Consider the following 18179-nt stretch of genomic DNA (forward strand, 5'->3'; position numbering starts at 1 on the left):
CTAAATGCCACTGAATTGTATACTTTTATATGGTTAAAATTGTGAATTCTATTTTATGTGAATTTTCCAAAACAGAAAAGATTCTTGCAAAAAAAAAAACATGTGGTTTCCTTGACTTCAAAACAAAACTACTCAAATACAGGTTGTGATGATTGATCAAGGGAGAAAATGAAGACATTTGGTAAACTGTGGAAAGTGCACACAGCAATCACTACCATTTGTGTCTTTCACAAAAATCACCAGATCTGGGTGGCATCATGGGGTTCTGGAGCCTAGTGACTGGCATGATCTGGAGGAGGGAACCCCCAAGACCTCTCAGTCTCTTGCTGAGTCACTGAAGGCCCTGCTAATTGAATCGGGGCCTGGAGTCCTCAGCACACACGGACACGCACACCCCAAGCTAGTCTCTGCCAGGAAGAGGCCATCAGCTGCCTGCTGCCATCCTGACCGTGCAAACAGGAAGAGGATCCTGGTCCTGCTGGTAACGGACGGTTCACCTACGGGATGCTGCCCCGGGCTTCCTGGTGCACTCAGGCATCCACAGCCCAGCCCACAGAGCTTCAGACTGGCCATCAGACAACAGCCCCCCTTTAGGAACTGAACCCGTCTCCCCAGTTACTGCGGATGGGCCAAGGCTCTGAGAGGGGGAGCTAGGAGGAGGATCGCTTCTGTCATTCAACTTAAACTGGTCGTGAGCCGGGACGGGCCAGAGGTGCAGGGTCCCTGGGGCGGGTGGAGTGGTGAGCAGGTGTGCTGGGGCCGGAGCAGGAGCAGAAACCAGTGTGCGGGCACCCTCACGGCCGGGCAGGGGGAGGGCTGGGGAAAGGCGCCCACAGGCGGTGGCAGAGAGTAGGAGGGTACCTCCCTCCTCCCGCCCCCCGGCAAGACGAGACAGATCAGGCCCCAGGCGCTCCAGCAACCCCAGCCTGGGGTCAGGTGTTAAAGGGCCTCCAGGTTTGGCCATTCGAAAAATGCAGGAGACTGGGGAGGGGACAATGACCACCATGCCCTGCAAGCTGGGAAGGAGAGTAGGTGCCTGAGGGCCCCCCAGGAATGCCAGGGGACAATGGCAGCTAGGCAGCTGCCTCCAGGCTCCCCTTTGTGCCAGGAAGGGACTGCAGGGCTGCTGGGGGCTCTCCAGGGCCGGCATGGCCCTGGCTCTGCAGTCCTGTGCAGCAGAACCTCCACTCTCAGGACCAAGGTGCCCTGGCAGTTGAGTCTGAAAAGCTGCACGGAAATCCAGGGCCAAGGGCCATGGGCACGCCCAAGCGCAGGGACTTCTACATGGGAAGCACGGAGGGGCACTGGGAGGGGCGGAGGAGCTGGTCTGGAGCTTGCAGACAGGCCATCAGTGTCCAGTGTCTGAGCACAGCCAGACCCAGCAAGGTGCTGACCATCCTGGGAAGGCAACAGGGCCGGACCTGCAGCGTGATTCAAGGCTGACCCTCTCCTTTTCTGCTTTGTGTGGGGTCTACAGAGCCCTGCTTAGGTTTGGGTGGGGAGAGCCGGAGGCCAGCCCCTGGGACCCTCCTGATGCCCCCTGGTCCTGTGTTCCTGCTGCACGCAGGAATGCACCCCGACCCCCTTACCCCCTGCCCCATGCAAAGGTTCTTCCTGCCTCCCTGCGTGCTTGCCATAGCGGGTGGGATGGGGTGGGACACAGTGGCCCCCGTTCCTGAAGGTTCCCCAGGAGGAGGGGCGGCCCCACCCGCAGATACCTTCCAAGGCCAGACACAGCCGAACTTCCTGAAGTGCAGGAAGGAAGCCCCGGGCGTGGTGCCTTTGCAGGAGGCGGGCTGGCCTCATTCCCGGACAGCCTCACTCCTGGGGCACACCGGTCCCCCAAGGAGAGCCCCGGGGGGAGGCCCTTGGCGAGGCCTGGCAGGGGCCCCACGTGCTTCGATGTGGGTCTGCTGCGCGGAAGCTCCAGGGCAGCGTCATACAAAGACCTCTGCCAGGAGTCAGACATAGGGGTTCCAGCCCTGCCTCCTCCCTGCCCAGCCGAGCTGAGTGACATGACCTCAGTTTCTGTGTCTGTGGAACGGGAGTAAGCACGCCTATGGCTCCCCTGTTCTCCCTGTGCTGGAGTGCCGGCCCCTCCTCGTCCGCCAAGGTTAAGTCCTACCCACTCCTCAGACCTGGGATTGGGTCTTAGCTCCTCCAGGAAGCCCCTCCTGACTGCGCCCCTCTCCCCAAGCTCCCAGAGCCCTCAAGTCTCCTTTCCATGGTGTAAATTCTCACAAGCTGCCATCAAGACGTCCTTGGGTGCAGAGCTGGGAAGAGGTGCCCAGGAGCGCACCGTGAGGCTGGTTCTCCCATAAGGATACAACAGATGTTTATGACCTTGAGAGCAGATTGTAGTAACAGGTAGAAAGGAGTTGGGAAGGGTGAGTTTTCAGTATTTATTATCTTTGCTTTAAATATAACTTTTTTCAGTGTAAGTTTACATAATTTGGTCTTCAGTAATGTCTGGGCTTAACACAGGAGCAGGTCCAGCTGCCAGTGAACTCTAAGCAAGCTGTATTATAGGGGTTCCCTCAACGAGCCCCCAGGGCAGGGATGGGGACCCGCGGGACCTGTGCACAGGAGCCAGCAGGGGTGCCGGAAGGGACGTGGGTGGGCTGCAGGATTTCTGGGGAGAAGCGACGTGGAGGGCTGGCCTCCATGCCTGCTCCCAGCCCCTCCTGTACTTCCTGTGGGGCTCCAGCTGCTGGGGCACAGACCCACCCAGACCACCCCCACCCTTTAGGGTCTCACAGCTGGTGGGGAGCCACATCAGAAAACAATTCAGTCCATTTGAGCTTCTGGGACCTGGGAGGCCCGGGAAGGCTTGGCCAACACCCTGTGATGCCTTTTATTGTAAAGCATTAATGGGATTTCCACCCAGCATTTTACAGCCATAAGGTCGTTTCTGAGAGAAATGAATCTCTGACTTTGTCACCTGGATCAAAGCAAAGGTCACCCAAAGACACAGCTCAGCAGTGACTAACCTCCAGCTTACAGCAAAAACTCATCAAAGGATCAGTAGCCGACAGCCAAGAGGTGCCCGCGCAGGGCTGGACAGCACGCTAGCTTCGCTTCATAGGGAGAGGAGGGCGATGAGTGTGCAAGGCGCCTGGTGCTTGTGCAGTTAGCTCCTTCCTGCAGAGGCTGCGGACTGAGCCGCAGGCAGGGGACGCCCTGTGTCACCCAGCCCGCAGTGGCACATGTTGGCTGGAGGTCAAGGACTCCTCCTAAGGGCCGCAGCCTGCTGTGTGCCACCCGGGCCCTCAGCTGGGCAGGTGCCCTGGAGGAAGGCCCCCGCCTCTTGGTCCTGAGGCCCGGCCATCCGAGCTTCTGATGGCAGAAACCCCAGACCCTTGGAAACATAGTTGGAGTGACCCCACCTCGGTAGAAACACACACTTGCATACACCTGGCCTCCAGGGTCAGGAAGCCCCACGGACACCCCGAGGCCCATGTGGGGACCCTGCTTAGTAAACCGAACCCCACTGCTCTTCTACGCTGACCGGGACGGCTACTGGGTCGAGGGGCTTTACCGCATCTGCCACCCTGTCCTGTCCTGAGAGCCTCCTTCCCATTTTACAGCCTGAGAAACCCAGGCTTGAAGAGGTCATGCGCCTCGGCTGAGGCCCCATGTCTGGAAAGCCACGGGGCTGGGCTCGGGAGCCAGGCCGGGGGGCTGGAGAGGCCTCGCAGGGCCCCTACCGCCTCCACTCAGCAGGGCCACGCCACCCCGGCCCGGCACCCCATGCGGAGGCCTGCCCCAGCGGCCTCCGTTCCCCGCCAGGGCCCTCCCCGTGGGCCCTCACCTCAGCAAGTTTGGGGGGATCCTCTGATGCCCACCCTCTTCTTCCGCCTGGCCTGCCCACTGCTGCCAGGCCCCCTGCCCCAGTGGGGGCTAACTAGCGGGGCTCAGGCCCAACTTGCTAAGCCCACGACTCCTGGGTCTGCGATGGGCTGCTTTCCTCCCGAGGACGGGGTTCTGTGGCCTGGCTCTGTGCGCTCACACCGCTTCAGCCTGTGGGGGGCCGACCCCCCTGCAGAGGTGAGGCCCGCTTAGCGACAGGACCCTGACATCACTGTCATGGCAGCATCGCCAGAATGACAACAGCCACTGCCGTTGGCAGAGTGCTGGCAGAGCTCCGCATGCAGCCACTCAGCCTGTCCTGAAGCCTGCGGGGAAGGGAGGGGACAGGGCCCATGAGGCCGAGTGACATGGTGTCAGGTGGCTGGATCGCTGTGTTGAGGACACTGCACGCTTGTCCATCTCTCCTACCCTCACTACACTCCACGGGAGGAGGGGGGGCTGTTCTGGAACCTTCCAGGCTCTTTGCCACCCCGGGGACTGCAATGCTCTTTTCTCCACTCACACAGTGGCTCCTCTTCATCCTACAGGTCTCAGCTTGAATGTCCCCTCCTCCAGGGGGCTCTCCTGGATTGCCCTAGCCAAGTAAGGCCCTGTTGAGCTTGTCACCACCAACCTGTGTGACTCTCAGCTCCATGAGGGTGGATGCCAGCCTGTCTGCTCACCCTGGACTCCCACCCTCCCATCGGGATACTCCATGTTGTCTGTGTGCATCCCCAAATCTAAATCTGTGCTACCTCCCAGCCTCATCCCCCTCCAACTGTGCTGATCCCACCTGCCAGCCCTGCTCTCCATTTCCTGCCCATCATCCACCCCTGCAATCCCTGCCACGTGGCCTGGCCTCCGAGGACTGCTCACGTTTGTCCTCTGTGCCTCTGCCCAAGACCCTAGGGTCCTGGGTTCTGGAGCAGACTCGTCTCTCAGAGCCGGGCATGTGGCTGGGAACTTGCACCAGCTGGGTGAGCTTAAAGCAAAGACGATTCTTTACCTTCAGGGTCCTCATTGTTCAGGCACATTCCAACGTGGACACTTGCTGCTTGGGCACACTCAGGCGCGCGTTTAGCTGCAGGGTCTGGGAACCACAGTCTACTAGGAGAAGCCACTGCCGCACCCCACTCCCCGTCAGCCCTGCCCCCGTGAGCACGCAGAGCACCCGGGACCTCGCGGGGCGCTGAACCGAGGGGGTCCTCTGGGTGAGCCCACACACTGTCACCAGGCCTCAGGGGAACGAGAAGCTCCTCTCTGCCTTCGTTGTGCACCGGCAGTTCAGCCGAGCCAGGCCATTCGGCCAACCACTAGTCCAGGAGCTGCCGTGAAGGCGGCTCACATCTACAATTCTTGACTTTGAGGAAAGATCACCTCAATAGTGGGGGCTGGGAGGCTCAGTACCTTGGAGGGCTTAGGAGCAAACGCTGAGGAGAGGAAGGCCTGCTTCAGGGAGTCGGCTCCCGCCTGGGTCTCCGGCCTGTCGGCCTGCCCCACAGATTTCAGACTCACCAACTCCCCCAGTTACGTGAGCCAGTTCCTTAAAATAAACCTCTTAATATGCATCTATGTCTGTCTACCTGCTTCTCTATTTATCTCGATTGGTTCTGTTTCTCCAGAAGACCCCGGCTGATACACTCTCTAGCCTAAGGAGTGGAATTTCCCCGTGCGTACACGGGGAAGCTGGGGACCGAAGAGGGGCTAGAGTCCCTTCACAGACTATAATTAGCCTGGGAGACAGCACAGAACAGCGGTTCAGCAATGTCTCCCAGGCCGCAGGCCGCAGGCCTGGGACTGGCCCCTGGCTTCCCTGCCTCCGAGGCCTCCTCTGCTACAATCCCAGTGCCCTGTGCAAACCATGGGTGCTGACACGTCCAGTGCTTGGAGCGGCTTGCACACAGTCAGGCGGGACACATACTAGTTCAATAAACCAGACCTGATAAATCCTCAGACGTCCTACTTAGCCTGGTACTGGCGTCATGAAGAGATCTCCGTGACGCTGAGGCTCAGCCTCGTGGCTGATGCTGCCTGTGCCCACACCGGCTCTCGCCAAGTCCCTGGCCACCGGGTGTGGCCACCGCATAGCCCCTGGCCCTGAGGAAGCTTTCCCTAGTCCGCAGACGCCCACATGGCTCTCCCAGAGTGGTTAAGGAGGTGGATGAAATAACGGAATCGCACACAAACACTGTGCCTGCCTGGGGCTTGCTCACCGGAGGGGCTCAGTGGCTACTGAACAGCTAAATAAATGCTCAAGCACCCAGCAAGACGGACAGGGCAATGCCATTTGACAGCTGAGGACTCAGGCGCAGAGTGGCTGAGAAACTTGCCCACATCACATGGCCAGACATCACGGAGACGGATTCACACCCAGCTCTGCAGTTTGCTTTTCCTGGGATTCTCTTCCTACCTGCCATCCCTCACCTTACATGTATCCATCACACATGCACACATGTGCATGCACACACATGCACGCACAGCACCCAATTAATTTTCACCCATTTTTAAATGCTCACAGGCCCACATTCCTCCCTTGAGAGCTCTCCTCTTGGTGTAAAATTATACACGTTCATTTGGTTGCCAGCTGATGATGTCTGTCTCCATCAGGCTGAGGCTGGGAGGGCAGAGTCATGCTGGTTTTTGCTCATGATGCATCCCCAGGACCCAGCTCGGTGTCTGGCACATATCCAAATGAACGAAAGACTCAGGTAAGACCTTGGCAATCAGGGTGGATGGTAGGCCTTGAGCATCCGACAGAGCAGTCCTTCCAGGCCCTGACCCTGTGGAGCCGTGACAGGCACCACCGAGCATCCACTCAAGCCCACCCTCTCCTCTCGTCAGCACACAGCAGACCAGCCTGCCTTGCATGGGGTTTTGTCATGGGACTGAGCTCCAGCCATAGGGCATGAAGCACACGGTGTCTGCGCCTCCCTGGCCTGGCCTTCTGGACCCTCCCAGGTGTGGAACAAGGACCACCACACAGCCGTTTAAAAGGACAGGCAGATCCACATGAACTGTCATGGAAAACGTTCACATTAGATTTAAAAGAAAAAAGCAGATGTCAAACAGCATAAACCCTGTACGCCTACTTACTCAAAACAGGATTCAGTTATCTCTGGGTATTTGTGCAAAATCGGATTTCCAGAAGCATGCACCCCACTTAGTGCTTACTTCTCTTAGGTCCGTGGGGGAATTCCGTGTGATGTTTATGCTCTTCATGTTTTTCTGGAGTTTTGCAAGAGTTATGAATTGTTTTCATATTAAAAATAAAGCACTCTCCCCTGAAATAAAAACCTCAGGGGCCCTTCCTCTCCTGCTGGGCCATGCCCCTCCTAAACCACCCCTGGCTCACATCCCAGCTCCAGCCCCAGGGAATGTGGGATGTGCCCCATGAGCGCTGACACTTTCATTTGCCTCCTGGCTTCACTGAGATGGAGGAAGAGAACGGTCATGGGAGACGTCGCCGTGGGTGGGAGACTCCGTGATGAAGCCCATTACCAGTCATTAGAGAGCTTTTTTGAAGAAAATATTTACCTGTCTTAATACTTGATTTTTGCACATTTCATTCAGCATTGTGGCAAAAAACGAGGGAGTCATTTACAGGGCACCCTGGCCCCAAGAGGGAAGCAGCACATCCCAATGGGCTCCCCGCCCCAGGCCGCCGCTGCGCCAGGAGCCCCAGTGTCTTGTTCTGAGCTCCCGCCCACAGGGCCTGCACCCTTCAGGGCAGAAGACGCAAAAGGAGCCCTCTGCGCAGGGCCACTGGAAGTGCCCCGTGGTACGGCTGCCACATGGCCACTGGGGACGTGGCTACCTAACTCACGGGATTCGACTTTGGCAGGAGCCCAGGAGGGCGTGCCCTGCGAGAGTGGGGACTGTCACACGCGAGGCTGCCCAGGACCCATCTCCCAGACCTTGGGGCAGGCGCCCCAAAACGTGAGGCAGCCCTGCTTGGTTCTGGGCCTGCTCTGTGGGCCCACGGCCTCAGACTGCTTCCGTTCCCCTGGACTCACACACCGGCTTCCCGGCCAGCACCTGCTGCTCCTGCCACACGTCCCGCACGCACCCTGACTGGTCAGGACTTCCTGTGGTCGTTACTATTCTGCGGGGTGAGGTCTCGATGCCCAACTCAACTGCCAGCCTCCCAAGCAGAGGCCTTGTGCCGCTGGGCTTGGAGGCCCTTTGCGGGCAGCTGAGACCACCTGAGCTGAATGGATCTGGGGCAGCTCAGAGCTCGGACCTGGGACCTAAAGACAAGGAGGAGGGGCTGGGCCGCACGCAGGCGCCAAGCGTCTACCTGCAGAGCGGTGTGGAGCTGAGGCCGGGAGCGGCACGGTCCAGTCAGCCCCCAGAGCTCGTGCTCGGGTCTCCCCTTGAAGCCTTTACTCAGAAGTCCCTTGGCCTGGGAGACCCTTCCATGCTCCCCCTTCCCTGCTGGTGAGAGTCCTGTCCCTCTTCAGGACAGCTCAGTGCTTCTTTCCACCCCTACCCCCCACCCTGGCACTACCTGCCTGGGCCTCCTTCTGTCCCATCTTGGACAGCAGCTCCCGACAGATCTGCCCTGCATCTGTTCCCACTTGCTCCTGGCAGCCCTCCTGAGCCCATGGTCATGGCTGCTGCTCCTTGGCTACATCCATACCTCGCCTGCTCCCTTCCCAGCAGCCACCTGAGCCACTGCCCCCCTAGGCAGTCTGGCAGGCTCTGGCACCGGCTGGACTCGCTATGCCTGGGATGCTCCCAGAACCTGCTGTGCCCAGCCCTGGGGCATGGATGGGGCAGGGGGGCCCTGGGTCTTCAGGAGCCTCTGACACCCTCGACCAGGGAACAGTCACTGAAAGGCAGTAAAGCATTCACGATGGCACTCAGGAGGCGAAGCTCATTGACTGGCCACTGAGTGCTTCGTCGTGACTGTGAGGGACTAAGTATGGCATGTCGGCCACTGGGCCCTCGGCTGACAGCAGGCGCACAGTGAAGGTCTTCCAGTGCACACACACCCAAATACCTTCTTGGTGCTGGCGTCCTGTTGGGTCTTTCAAACACACACTTGCTTTGCACAGATCAGGTTATTGTTCTGCGTCAGTGAGAATGTGGTCAAACGAGGGGTTGTGAATGGGGATGATTTTCTCAGTATCAGGACTTAGTGTAAGAACAGACTTACACCCTCACTTAGGCCGCTCCTGCCCCGAGCCACAGCAGCTGGGCCTGCTTTGCTGAAGCACACCATCACACTCTCGGGTGGAAACAACACGAGTCCTGCCTCTGAGCCCAACACTGGGCCCCGCGCTGTCCCCCACGGGGACTCAGCAGAGCTGAGGCTGACACTGTGAAAGATGCACGTGCACAGATCAGGAGCTGAGACAGATCCCCCGCCCCCAGAGCTCTTCTTACCTCCAGCCTCGTCCGGTCCACATCTTTGGGCAGTTTCACACGAATTCGGTTTGTGACAATGAGGGCATCATAAGGATAGATCTGTTGGGACAAGAGACCCCAGGCTCACCGTGGGAAGCAAGTGTGTGCTGCCATGAAGGAGCCGAGCCCAGGCCATCCGTGGAGAGGTACATACTTGCGCTAGCAGCTGACACACACATTCATAGGGAAGCACAACAGAAGGAACTTTCAACCTGAGCAGGTACATACGGCGCAGAGGTCAGCGCGGGAGTGGGTGGCCGTCTTACCTTGTATTCTGTAAGAGAGAGCGGAGACATGGGTGGCTGTTTAGAAAACACGGGAACAGTCCCAAAGGTGGAAGCCATCCCAGCTGGGGGCACCCCTCCCGCACCCCTGCTGTCAGTGGGCAGGGCTTCCCTCCTGCCCCCTCTGCTGCCTGCAATGGGGCTCCAATCCTCGGAGCTGCCGCAGGAGGGGCTCTAGGGGGCTCCAGGGGGAAAGAGCAGGACGCATGGTCAGGAGGCTGGAGGCCAGACTGGGAGCCGGACGCAGCACTATGTTCCTCGGCTGGGGTTCTATCTCCGCTAGAGGTCTTGGCTGCCCTGAGGAAGCTGTCTGCCTCGGTTTACCCACCTGTGATGTGGCCACCTGGGCAGACATTCTGGGGGGCGCCGTGGAGATTGGCACCTTCATTGGGGTCTAACCCCACACCTCTTACTGTCTTATCGGCTTAACTCTTTAGCTCTTCCTTTTAAATTAATGAGCTCTGCACGTTAATGTTTAAAAAGATTTTCCTTCTAGATTAAAATTGTCTTGTTAAAAAACGGAACCATGGGGAGAGGAGGACTTCCATGCAGAACCCACAGAAAGCAGAGTCTCGGAGCCACGAGCCCATCCAGGGAGGGGGAGCCCGTGAGGGGCCTCAGGGATGGGGGGCTGCTCGCTGAATGTCCCCACGGACCATGCAGGATCCTGGACGTCACCGCTCTGAGCCTGGGGACTCGGCGACACCCTGACACTCTTATATCCGGTGTGCACCAGCCCAGGAAGCAGGCTCCCCGGCATACTCAGGGGAATGGGATGGGGTGGTGAGCAAGCACTGACTGGCATGGGACAGCCTCAGGGCTGGCAGAGCCCTGATCAAGCGCCTGCTATGTGACTAGGGTCATTCCACTGTACCACCCTCCCAGTGGGCAACCCTCCTGCTTTGGAGCCTAGAGGCCACACAGTCAGCAAGGGTGGGATATAGGATCGGACCCAACCTTATTCAGCTTGGATCCCAGAGGCTTTTTGCTCATGACGCTGCCTCCCTTATTATAGCCAGAAATTTAACACTGGGTGTTCGAGGGTGGCTTCTGCCCTGGCAGGGGACAGCGATAAAACACAGATCTCTCCCCCCAAGTGACCTGGAGTGACGAACACATCAGGACAGGTTGGCTGTGTTCAAAGATGGGAGAGAGGGAGCCCACAGGGTAGGGAGAGGGGGAGCAGGAGAGGTAGAAGGGGAGGCCTCCGGCGAGCTGGTCCTTGATGGACGAGGTGGGGAGAGGGGCACCCCCAGACCCCCCACTCCACGATGCTTAGAGTGTTTTGCCTCCTGGCCCCGGAGCAGGGGGATGCCAGAGGGAGACTGTGGGAATGTTAATGACCCCTGCCCCAGCCAGAGACCACAGGGGTCCCTGCTCCTTGTACCTCGCGTGCCCCAGCTGGCATCCAGGTCTGCTCCACAAGGGGCCAGATTGGCATTCTGGAAGAGAAAGAGAGAGGGCGGCAGGAGGCGGGTTGCAGGGGGCAGGCAGTCAGGTCTCTCCTGCACAGCCTGGGTGGGGAGGCGTGCTCAGCATCACAGGCCTCCGAGGACACCTGGCTCTGGGTGCCCACACTTGCTGGGACTTGCGGGCTTCACCCTGGGCACCTGCCACCTTCCGGGTTTCCATTGACCCTGACTGTCCAGGAACGTCCTACTCGCCTTTAAGATGGGCTCCTGGGTGCCTGGTCCCTCAGCCCTGTGGCCGGCACGGACCCAGCAGGCAGCTTGTTAGGTGTGGGACCCAAGCGCAGTGTGAGGCCGTCCCACGGGCAGGTGCTTGGGTGGGCCAGGGTCTGTCCAGCCCCTGACACAGGGCCCAGCATGTCATGAGCACCCCATACAGAGAGGTTGTGCCTGAGGATGACTTTCAGGTGCCGACACGCTGAGGGGACATGGATCTGAGCCCCACCCTGTCTCAGGTGCCTCCCTCACCTGTTCATGGCATTCACAGCAAACGCCACTGTGTTAGTGCATCACGACTATTAATGTCTGAAATTCTCTCTCTCTTCTGCCTCCCCGAATAAAGTCATCCTGCAAACCTCTAGGGAGGGCCTGGGTCCCTAAGGCCCGTGCTGAGCCCCTGCAGGGGTTAGCTGCCCCATCCCTCTACCCTCCAACTCCTGCACCTGGTGTTGGCACCAGGAACCAGGCCTTGTTGCAGCTGTGCCTCCGCTGCCCAGAGTGGGCCGGGCCCCTTGAGGGAAACACTTTATTCACGCCTGTATTCTCAGCGCCTGGCGCAGGGGCCCACATAGGTGCCGTGCTACTGGCAGCACTTCCCACACTGGGCCCAGGGATTAAACTTCAAGGGAGAGAGTTCTGCAGTCAAAGGGGGATCACGTCCTTCATCCTTAGGTTTTGTTATGGGGAAAAGTGCTTTCAGCGCTGATTTATGGCCGCAGGTGTTAAGTGAGGAGCTGGTTGTAGACCTGGAGAGTATGGGGGCAGAGAAAGGCCTCAGAAATCATGGAGCCCAAAGTCCTGCATCCTAAATAGGGGAAACTGAGGTCCGTAGAGCAGCCGGGACTGGGGGATGACTCGGGTAAGCACATGGTGGAAGGTCGGAGCCAATCTTTCTTTCAACTTTTGGTATTTGATCATCATGGACTTTTTTTTTTTTTTTTTTTTGCTTTACTTTGAATTTTTAAAAGCATTGCATCAAAATGTTCTTTATCTTGATTCTGAGCCTTTTGGTAAGTGCCCCCCTCGCCTCCCCTAGTCCCAGGCCTGGAACCCTGAGCCAGGTGTCTTCGCAGCCACCCACTGATGCTTCAGACACAGCCTTCACCCCTCACTTCACAGAATTCGCCTTAGGGGTTTTCAGCAGCAGTTTGTGGAGACACTTGCTTAGGACGTGTCCTGAGTGCGCCAGAGTGCCCAGGGGCACCCGTCTGGTCGGGGAACCTCCTCCTGTACCAACCAAGGCCAATCTGCCATCCACTGGCCATCGCCCACCTGGTCTGTATGTGAAGGAGAAATGCTGCCCCCTAGTGTCTACTGTCCTGCATCACAGGCCATCAAAACTCCCAGGCCCCCCCCACCACCCTGGGTAAGTGGGAAACCAGCTTCCTCTGGTCAGCCAGACAAGACAAAATGCAGACTCCCAGGAGAGAGGGTGGGGCATCTTCCGGGTGGAGAAGGGGAGCCCTGGGTCAGTCCAGAGGAGGCAAAGAGCAGTCCACTCCTGGCCTTCTAGGTGCCAAGTGGGGCTGAGATCTCCAAGACCTCTCTGGTGCAAGGGAGCCTCGGATTACTGCCTCCGTGAGTGGGCTGAAAGGACAGCTAAGTGGTCAGGGGATGCCCACAAAGGCAGTGCCAACAGGCACATCACCAGATGTTCCCCCTGCAGGTCTCAACAGAGGCACCAGAGAATCTAAAGCAACAAATTATTTACTTCTTCCATTTGTTTGGCATTATTACGTGTTGTATGCCAGCTACTCTACAGACGCATTCTACAATTTTCACTGCAACCCTAGAAGGTGGGCATTGTTATCACCATTTTATGGATGAGGCTTAGTGAGGTTAAGCAACTTGCCTAAGATCACACAGCTAATACATGGAGCTGTAAACATTTTAACTGATGTGTTTTAGTTTTTAAAAACTGTACTGGAATTGCTAATAGTAGGAATGAAATTGTGGCCATTCATCACTGGCCATTGTTCTTTTTTTGCTAAGATCACATTGGAATGGAACGTGCTGCTTCACTCAGTGGCCAGGGATGTGGAAGGAAGAAGGGGTGGGAAGTTGCTGTTGTAATGATCACCCATGTGGGAACCATGCTATAGAGCTCATGGGAAGATTTCATGTTTCAAGTGTTATTTGTCTTCACAATAACCTTAAGAGGTAAGGATAATTTTTAAAAATCTAGGAAACTGAGACTCAGAAAATGTAAGTGTCCTCCTCAAAGACACAGACCCAGTTGGTGGCAGAGGTGGGATGTGAACTCAGGCTGACTGATGCTAATGCACATTCTTTCCAGCATTACTGTTGGAAAATATCAGGCTTCTTTAATTTTTAAAGGTTTTCTTTGTAGTCACATATGTAAACATTCTTTCAAATGCATTATGGACACGTGAAAACCTGATTCAAAAGATACACATTTTCCTCATATACCTATTAAGTTAAGTTTGCTGTTTGCACTATTCAATTGCCTTGTATACTTTTCATTATTTATTTTCATTAGATCTATATATCTGGTTTCAAAAGGCTCATATTCAAATTGCCTACCACATTTGTTGTATTTTATCATGGTCTCTGGCATTGCCATGTTGTTTGGTGCTTTTAAATTTATTAATGCTATACCTGCTTTATAACTCATGTTATCATGAACTAGTGTCTCTTCTTTATAATCTGACATTCTTTGTCTTCTAGTAGAAGAATTCAGTCTGTTCATATAGCATCAGGGGTTTTCACAACGGGACTCCTTCCAGGGGGCTAGCAAAAGGCTCTGTCAGTGGCCAGTGGTCATTTTCTTAACAGACCAGGTGACAAACAAAGGGTTAATACTGCCACTGCCTCATCCACAGGAAAGCAACACCTTGTTTAATCCATAGAGAGGTGTGAGCATCTACTTGAGTCAGGCTCTGTGGCAAGCTGGTTATCAGGACATTTTAATAAGTTCTGGGATATACGGTGCTGGCCCTTTGGGATAAATTCCTCCCAGAGCAAGAGCCAGGAAATCCTCTGCCTCCTCCGTGAGCTGGTTTCCTTCCTTTGGCCGATGAGAACCACACACCCAGTCCTGCTTGCCTCCGCCCTAGCTATCAGGAAGCTCAGAGCTAAGCTTCGCGGGTTTTCTCACGCAACATTCTCCGTTTCTGATGCACTTATTCCCCCCCAGTTTCCTGCTCTCCTCCTTTGGGATTTGGTGGTGATGGGTTTTTTATTTCATTACATCTGTGCTTTTACTTTAGGCCACATAGACTCCTTTTTGGAAGTAGAAACAAACCAAGAAGCAATTTAAGAAGTGATCTGGGAGCTCTGCAGGCCGTGGGTGAGAGCGGGCAGACACAGACTCACTGGGGACCTCCAGGGTGCAGAGCAAGAGTCCAGGTGCTGAGCACAGTCACACTGAAACAGGCCGGTCATCGGAAAGGTCAGTTACCTGGCCTTCCCACTGAGAAAGAGGCATGGAACGAGACAAGCATCTTAGAAAGAGTGAAAGAAAAATAGGAGGGAACCTTCACAAGGAGAAGAATCCCAAAGCGAATTCACCAGTGAGATTCCCCAGCCTCCCACGTGAGCGAGGTGAGGGGCTGAAAGTCTTCCCAGGATGATGAATTCTGTCCAGATCAGCTCCCAAAGCTTGTGCAGAAGTGTGTATGGACTTTCTAACACCCCGCCTCCCACCCCTTAGGCTAGCAGGAGAAGCATTCATTCACAGAGAAACAACTCCTAATTCTGCAGAGCTAAAGATTCTGCCCTCACTAGTTCTAGGAGAGGGAATGAAGATGTGTCCCTGCCAGAACACCTCGCCCAGCTGTTCCCAAACTCTGCCAGAGGGTGGAGCGTCTGGAGGCCATGGCCTTCTCTGCAGGTGCTGAAGGACCTCAATCCATGCCGTTCCAGCATGTGAAGCAGGGGGAGAATTTCCCTAGAGGACACACAACCCGGGCACCAATGATGCAGGACTAGAAATGGAGATTTTCCCTTAACTGTCTTCCACATATTGAAGAAAAATCCCAGGACTTGATGAGGGTTGGAAAACCTTGGCATGGTCCAGCCTCATGGACCACTGCCCTCATAGCCCTCGGAGTCAGAAAACAGCTGTCCCAGGTGAGCAGGGAACATTCTAGATGTTTTCCCACTGCCCTCAGGACCCCTGAGTCCTGTAGACATTGTCCTGCTTGTCCCTCACCCCTGCAGCTGTCCATGGAAGATGAGGGGTAGAGAAATCTCTAGAAGACAAGTCACAGAAGCACGGCACATGCATACTCCCCGACTTGGCCCATTTGGTGTGGGAAGAGTGGTTAGTGGGATGGGGTGGGGGTTTGCTAGAGCCAAACCATGCAGAGGCACCGGGTCCAGGACAGACGTGGCAGCCAGTCAGACAGAGCCTGGAGCACGGAGCAAACCAGCTTCTGGTGGCAGGGTCCCTGTCCTTACATGTGCCCTTGTGGCCTGGGCCCTGATAGGTGCTCTGCCCTTGGGGAAGCTGTAGGAGGCTGTCCAGCACGTTACACACTTATCACCAAGACCATTGCAGCGCAACCAAAGGGGGGCTCTGCCTCTGGGGCTTTTCTGGAGGTGTGGACGGCCTCAGTTCATGGCAAACTCCCTTGGCCTGGGAAGAGGCTGCCTGGCCATGGCGGGTCTCCTGGAGCTGTGTGTGGGGGGAGGGACAGGGGGCCCTGGCATCATCACGGCCACCCAGCCCAGGGCCCAGGGTCCTCACTGGAGCCTGACCGAAGCTGTGTGAAGAGGGACACAAATGAGCAGCTCTCCATCAGAACCTGGCCCCGCTTGGGAGATAAGTCAGGTACCAAACTATCTGGGCTCACATTTGGATTCCCAAGTCAGGAAAATGTGGGTGAGAAGGTCCCACCAGCCTTATCTGGGGCAGCCAGAGAGAGCCAGCCGCTCCCTACAGACGCCAACAAGCAAGGCACTCCTGACGCCCTCAGTGGTGATGATGGGACAACCATGACGGCAGGCAGTGATGACGCCGCTCCTGGTGGCAGCGGGGACAATCCTAACAGTGAGGGGCCGATGGCACCCCAGGGAAGAACTGGGTTCTTGGCTCACATCACTCCTCAAACACACCTATCTTTAGGGTCCTTAGTAGGTCACAGAACAAGGATGGGGGTCAGGAGGGGCCTTAAAGAGGATGTGCCTATTCCAGGTGGCACCCTTCTCCCCTGCCACACACACAGGTCTCTCTGGGGGGCCAGAGCAGAGCAGGAGGAAGGGGTTGCCCAGTTCTGGTCTGGTTCTGGTCTGCAGAAGCACAGGGTGGCCAGGCAGCCCCTGGGTGGAGCCGCAGGCAGAGGCAGGCGGGCGAGCAGGGTCCCTGGGGACCCCTCCTGTGCAGGGCCAAGCTTTGGGAACCGCGATCGGGCTCACGGCAGCCACTGGTTAGTACACTGTGTGCTAGGGAGGCGTCGAGTACCTACCCGGTGGTCCAAGTCATTCTTTCCATGTCCTGGGAGAGGGTCAGATTTGGAATAGGGGAATCCTGAAACAGACACAGCACAGCTCTGTCAAGCACGAAGGCGGGCTTGGCCCAGGCTGGTGGGGCTAGGTAGGGGGCACACGGAGGGACCCTAACGATCATGCCCCACCTCAGTCGTGACCGCTGTCCCCAGGGCACTGACTGAGGAAGAGGCCAGGAGTGGGGTGACGTCCCTGGCCTCACCTATGACACCAGGAACCCCACTGGGCCTGCCCCTGCCCTGGGCACTGTGTTCCCTGATAGCCTCAGGCCCTGGCATCATCTGTTGCCCAGGCCAAGCCCCTCACTTGACAGAGCTGGAGAGCTGGGGGCAGAGTCAGGAAGGGACCCCTGTGCTCATCAGCTCTGCCCATTTCACAGACGGGGACTGTGGCCCCAGACGAGGGACCTGCCCAAGGTCACCCAGCCCAGGGATGCAAGAAGCAGCCTCCCGACATACGGTCCTGAGGTCCCCCCTAATGCACACACAGAGCCAGGCACCCTGGGGGATGGGAGGCTGCTGGGTTGGAAACCTGAGGACCCTCTGTGGGGACGCAGGAGTTCCTTGTCAGCCAAAGATGCTGGAGCAGTGGTTCTCAAAGTGGGTTCCTGACTAGCAGCACTGGTCTCACCTGGAACTTGCTGGAAAAGAAGATTCTCAGACTCCAGCCCAGACCTACTGCATCGGAACTCTGGGGCTGGGGTCCAGGGCCCTGGGTTCTTAGATGCTCCCCCAAGTGTGAGGGTGGACTAATCTCTTGGGCATCAGGAACAGCAATGCCCCCACGTCTATCCTTGACCTGAAGAATAACCTCAGCCTTAATCTGGAGCCAGTGGTTCTCCAAGCAGACACAATGTAGTCCCGGACCGTCTTTAAAGTCCCCTTGCTCGGGGTGCCACTACTGGTCTCGGGGTCCCACCTCACACGCAGTGTCTTAGAGATTTCTCCTACCTACCTTGAGCACCCATATCAGATGGTATCATAACTTATGCTCCAACCGTCAAATGTGATTTAAGAAATGCATGAAAAGGAGGTAGTCTGTTACATGCACCCCATTTTTACCTAGTCTGATGTTTTTTCCTTTCTGAGGTTTCAAGCTTGTTTCTCTCATCATCTCCTTTCTGTTTAGAAAACTTAGAGCAATTCTTTGGAGAATGCGAGTGAAAACTGCTCTTAGCCTTACTCTGTCCGAGGATGTCTTCATTTCCCTTTCTTCCTGAAGGATATTTTCAGCCAATATAGAATTCACATCAACAGTGATTTTCTTTCAGCACAAGAAAAACATGTCACTTCTTTCTGGCCCCTGTGGTTTCTGATGAGAAATCCTGTCATTCCAATCGGTGTCCCCGATTGGCAGCCTGTCTCGACACTTGGCTGCTTTCAAGATCTTTTCCCCTCTGTCTTCAGATTTTAGAAGTTTAATTCTGATGTGTGTTGAAGTGGATTACTTTGGACTTACTGGGGTTCACTCGGTTTCTTGA

The 18179-nt window shown here is 56.3% G+C and overlaps 1 protein-coding gene across 22 annotated transcripts in view; it reads right to left on the minus strand.

Annotated features, from left to right (window-relative positions):
• The window catches only part of ABLIM2 (actin binding LIM protein family member 2), a 143240-nt gene that overhangs the window by 3392 nt on the left and 121669 nt on the right, over window positions 1–18179 (minus strand). For 20 of the 22 annotated variants that reach the window (XR_008997633.1, XR_008997632.1, XR_008997629.1 and 17 more), the window contains 4 exons: window positions 16660–16721; window positions 10930–10984; window positions 9413–9532; window positions 9238–9318 (listed from right to left, as the gene is read on the minus strand). Coding sequence is in view for 1 of the 22 variants with exons in the window: in XM_036921337.2 (XP_036777232.2) it covers window positions 9238–9318; window positions 9525–9532; window positions 10930–10984; window positions 16660–16721 (206 nt within the window). In the remaining 21 variants the exon portion in view is untranslated. The remainder of the gene's footprint in view (window positions 1–9237; window positions 9319–9412; window positions 9533–10929; window positions 10985–16659; window positions 16722–18179) is intronic. The other 2 variants (XM_036921337.2, XR_008997631.1) reach the window with 2 other exon arrangements.

This window comes from Manis pentadactyla, chromosome 5, assembly GCF_030020395.1.
Source record: "Manis pentadactyla isolate mManPen7 chromosome 5, mManPen7.hap1, whole genome shotgun sequence".
Classification (NCBI taxonomy): Eukaryota; Metazoa; Chordata; class Mammalia; order Pholidota; family Manidae; genus Manis; species Manis pentadactyla.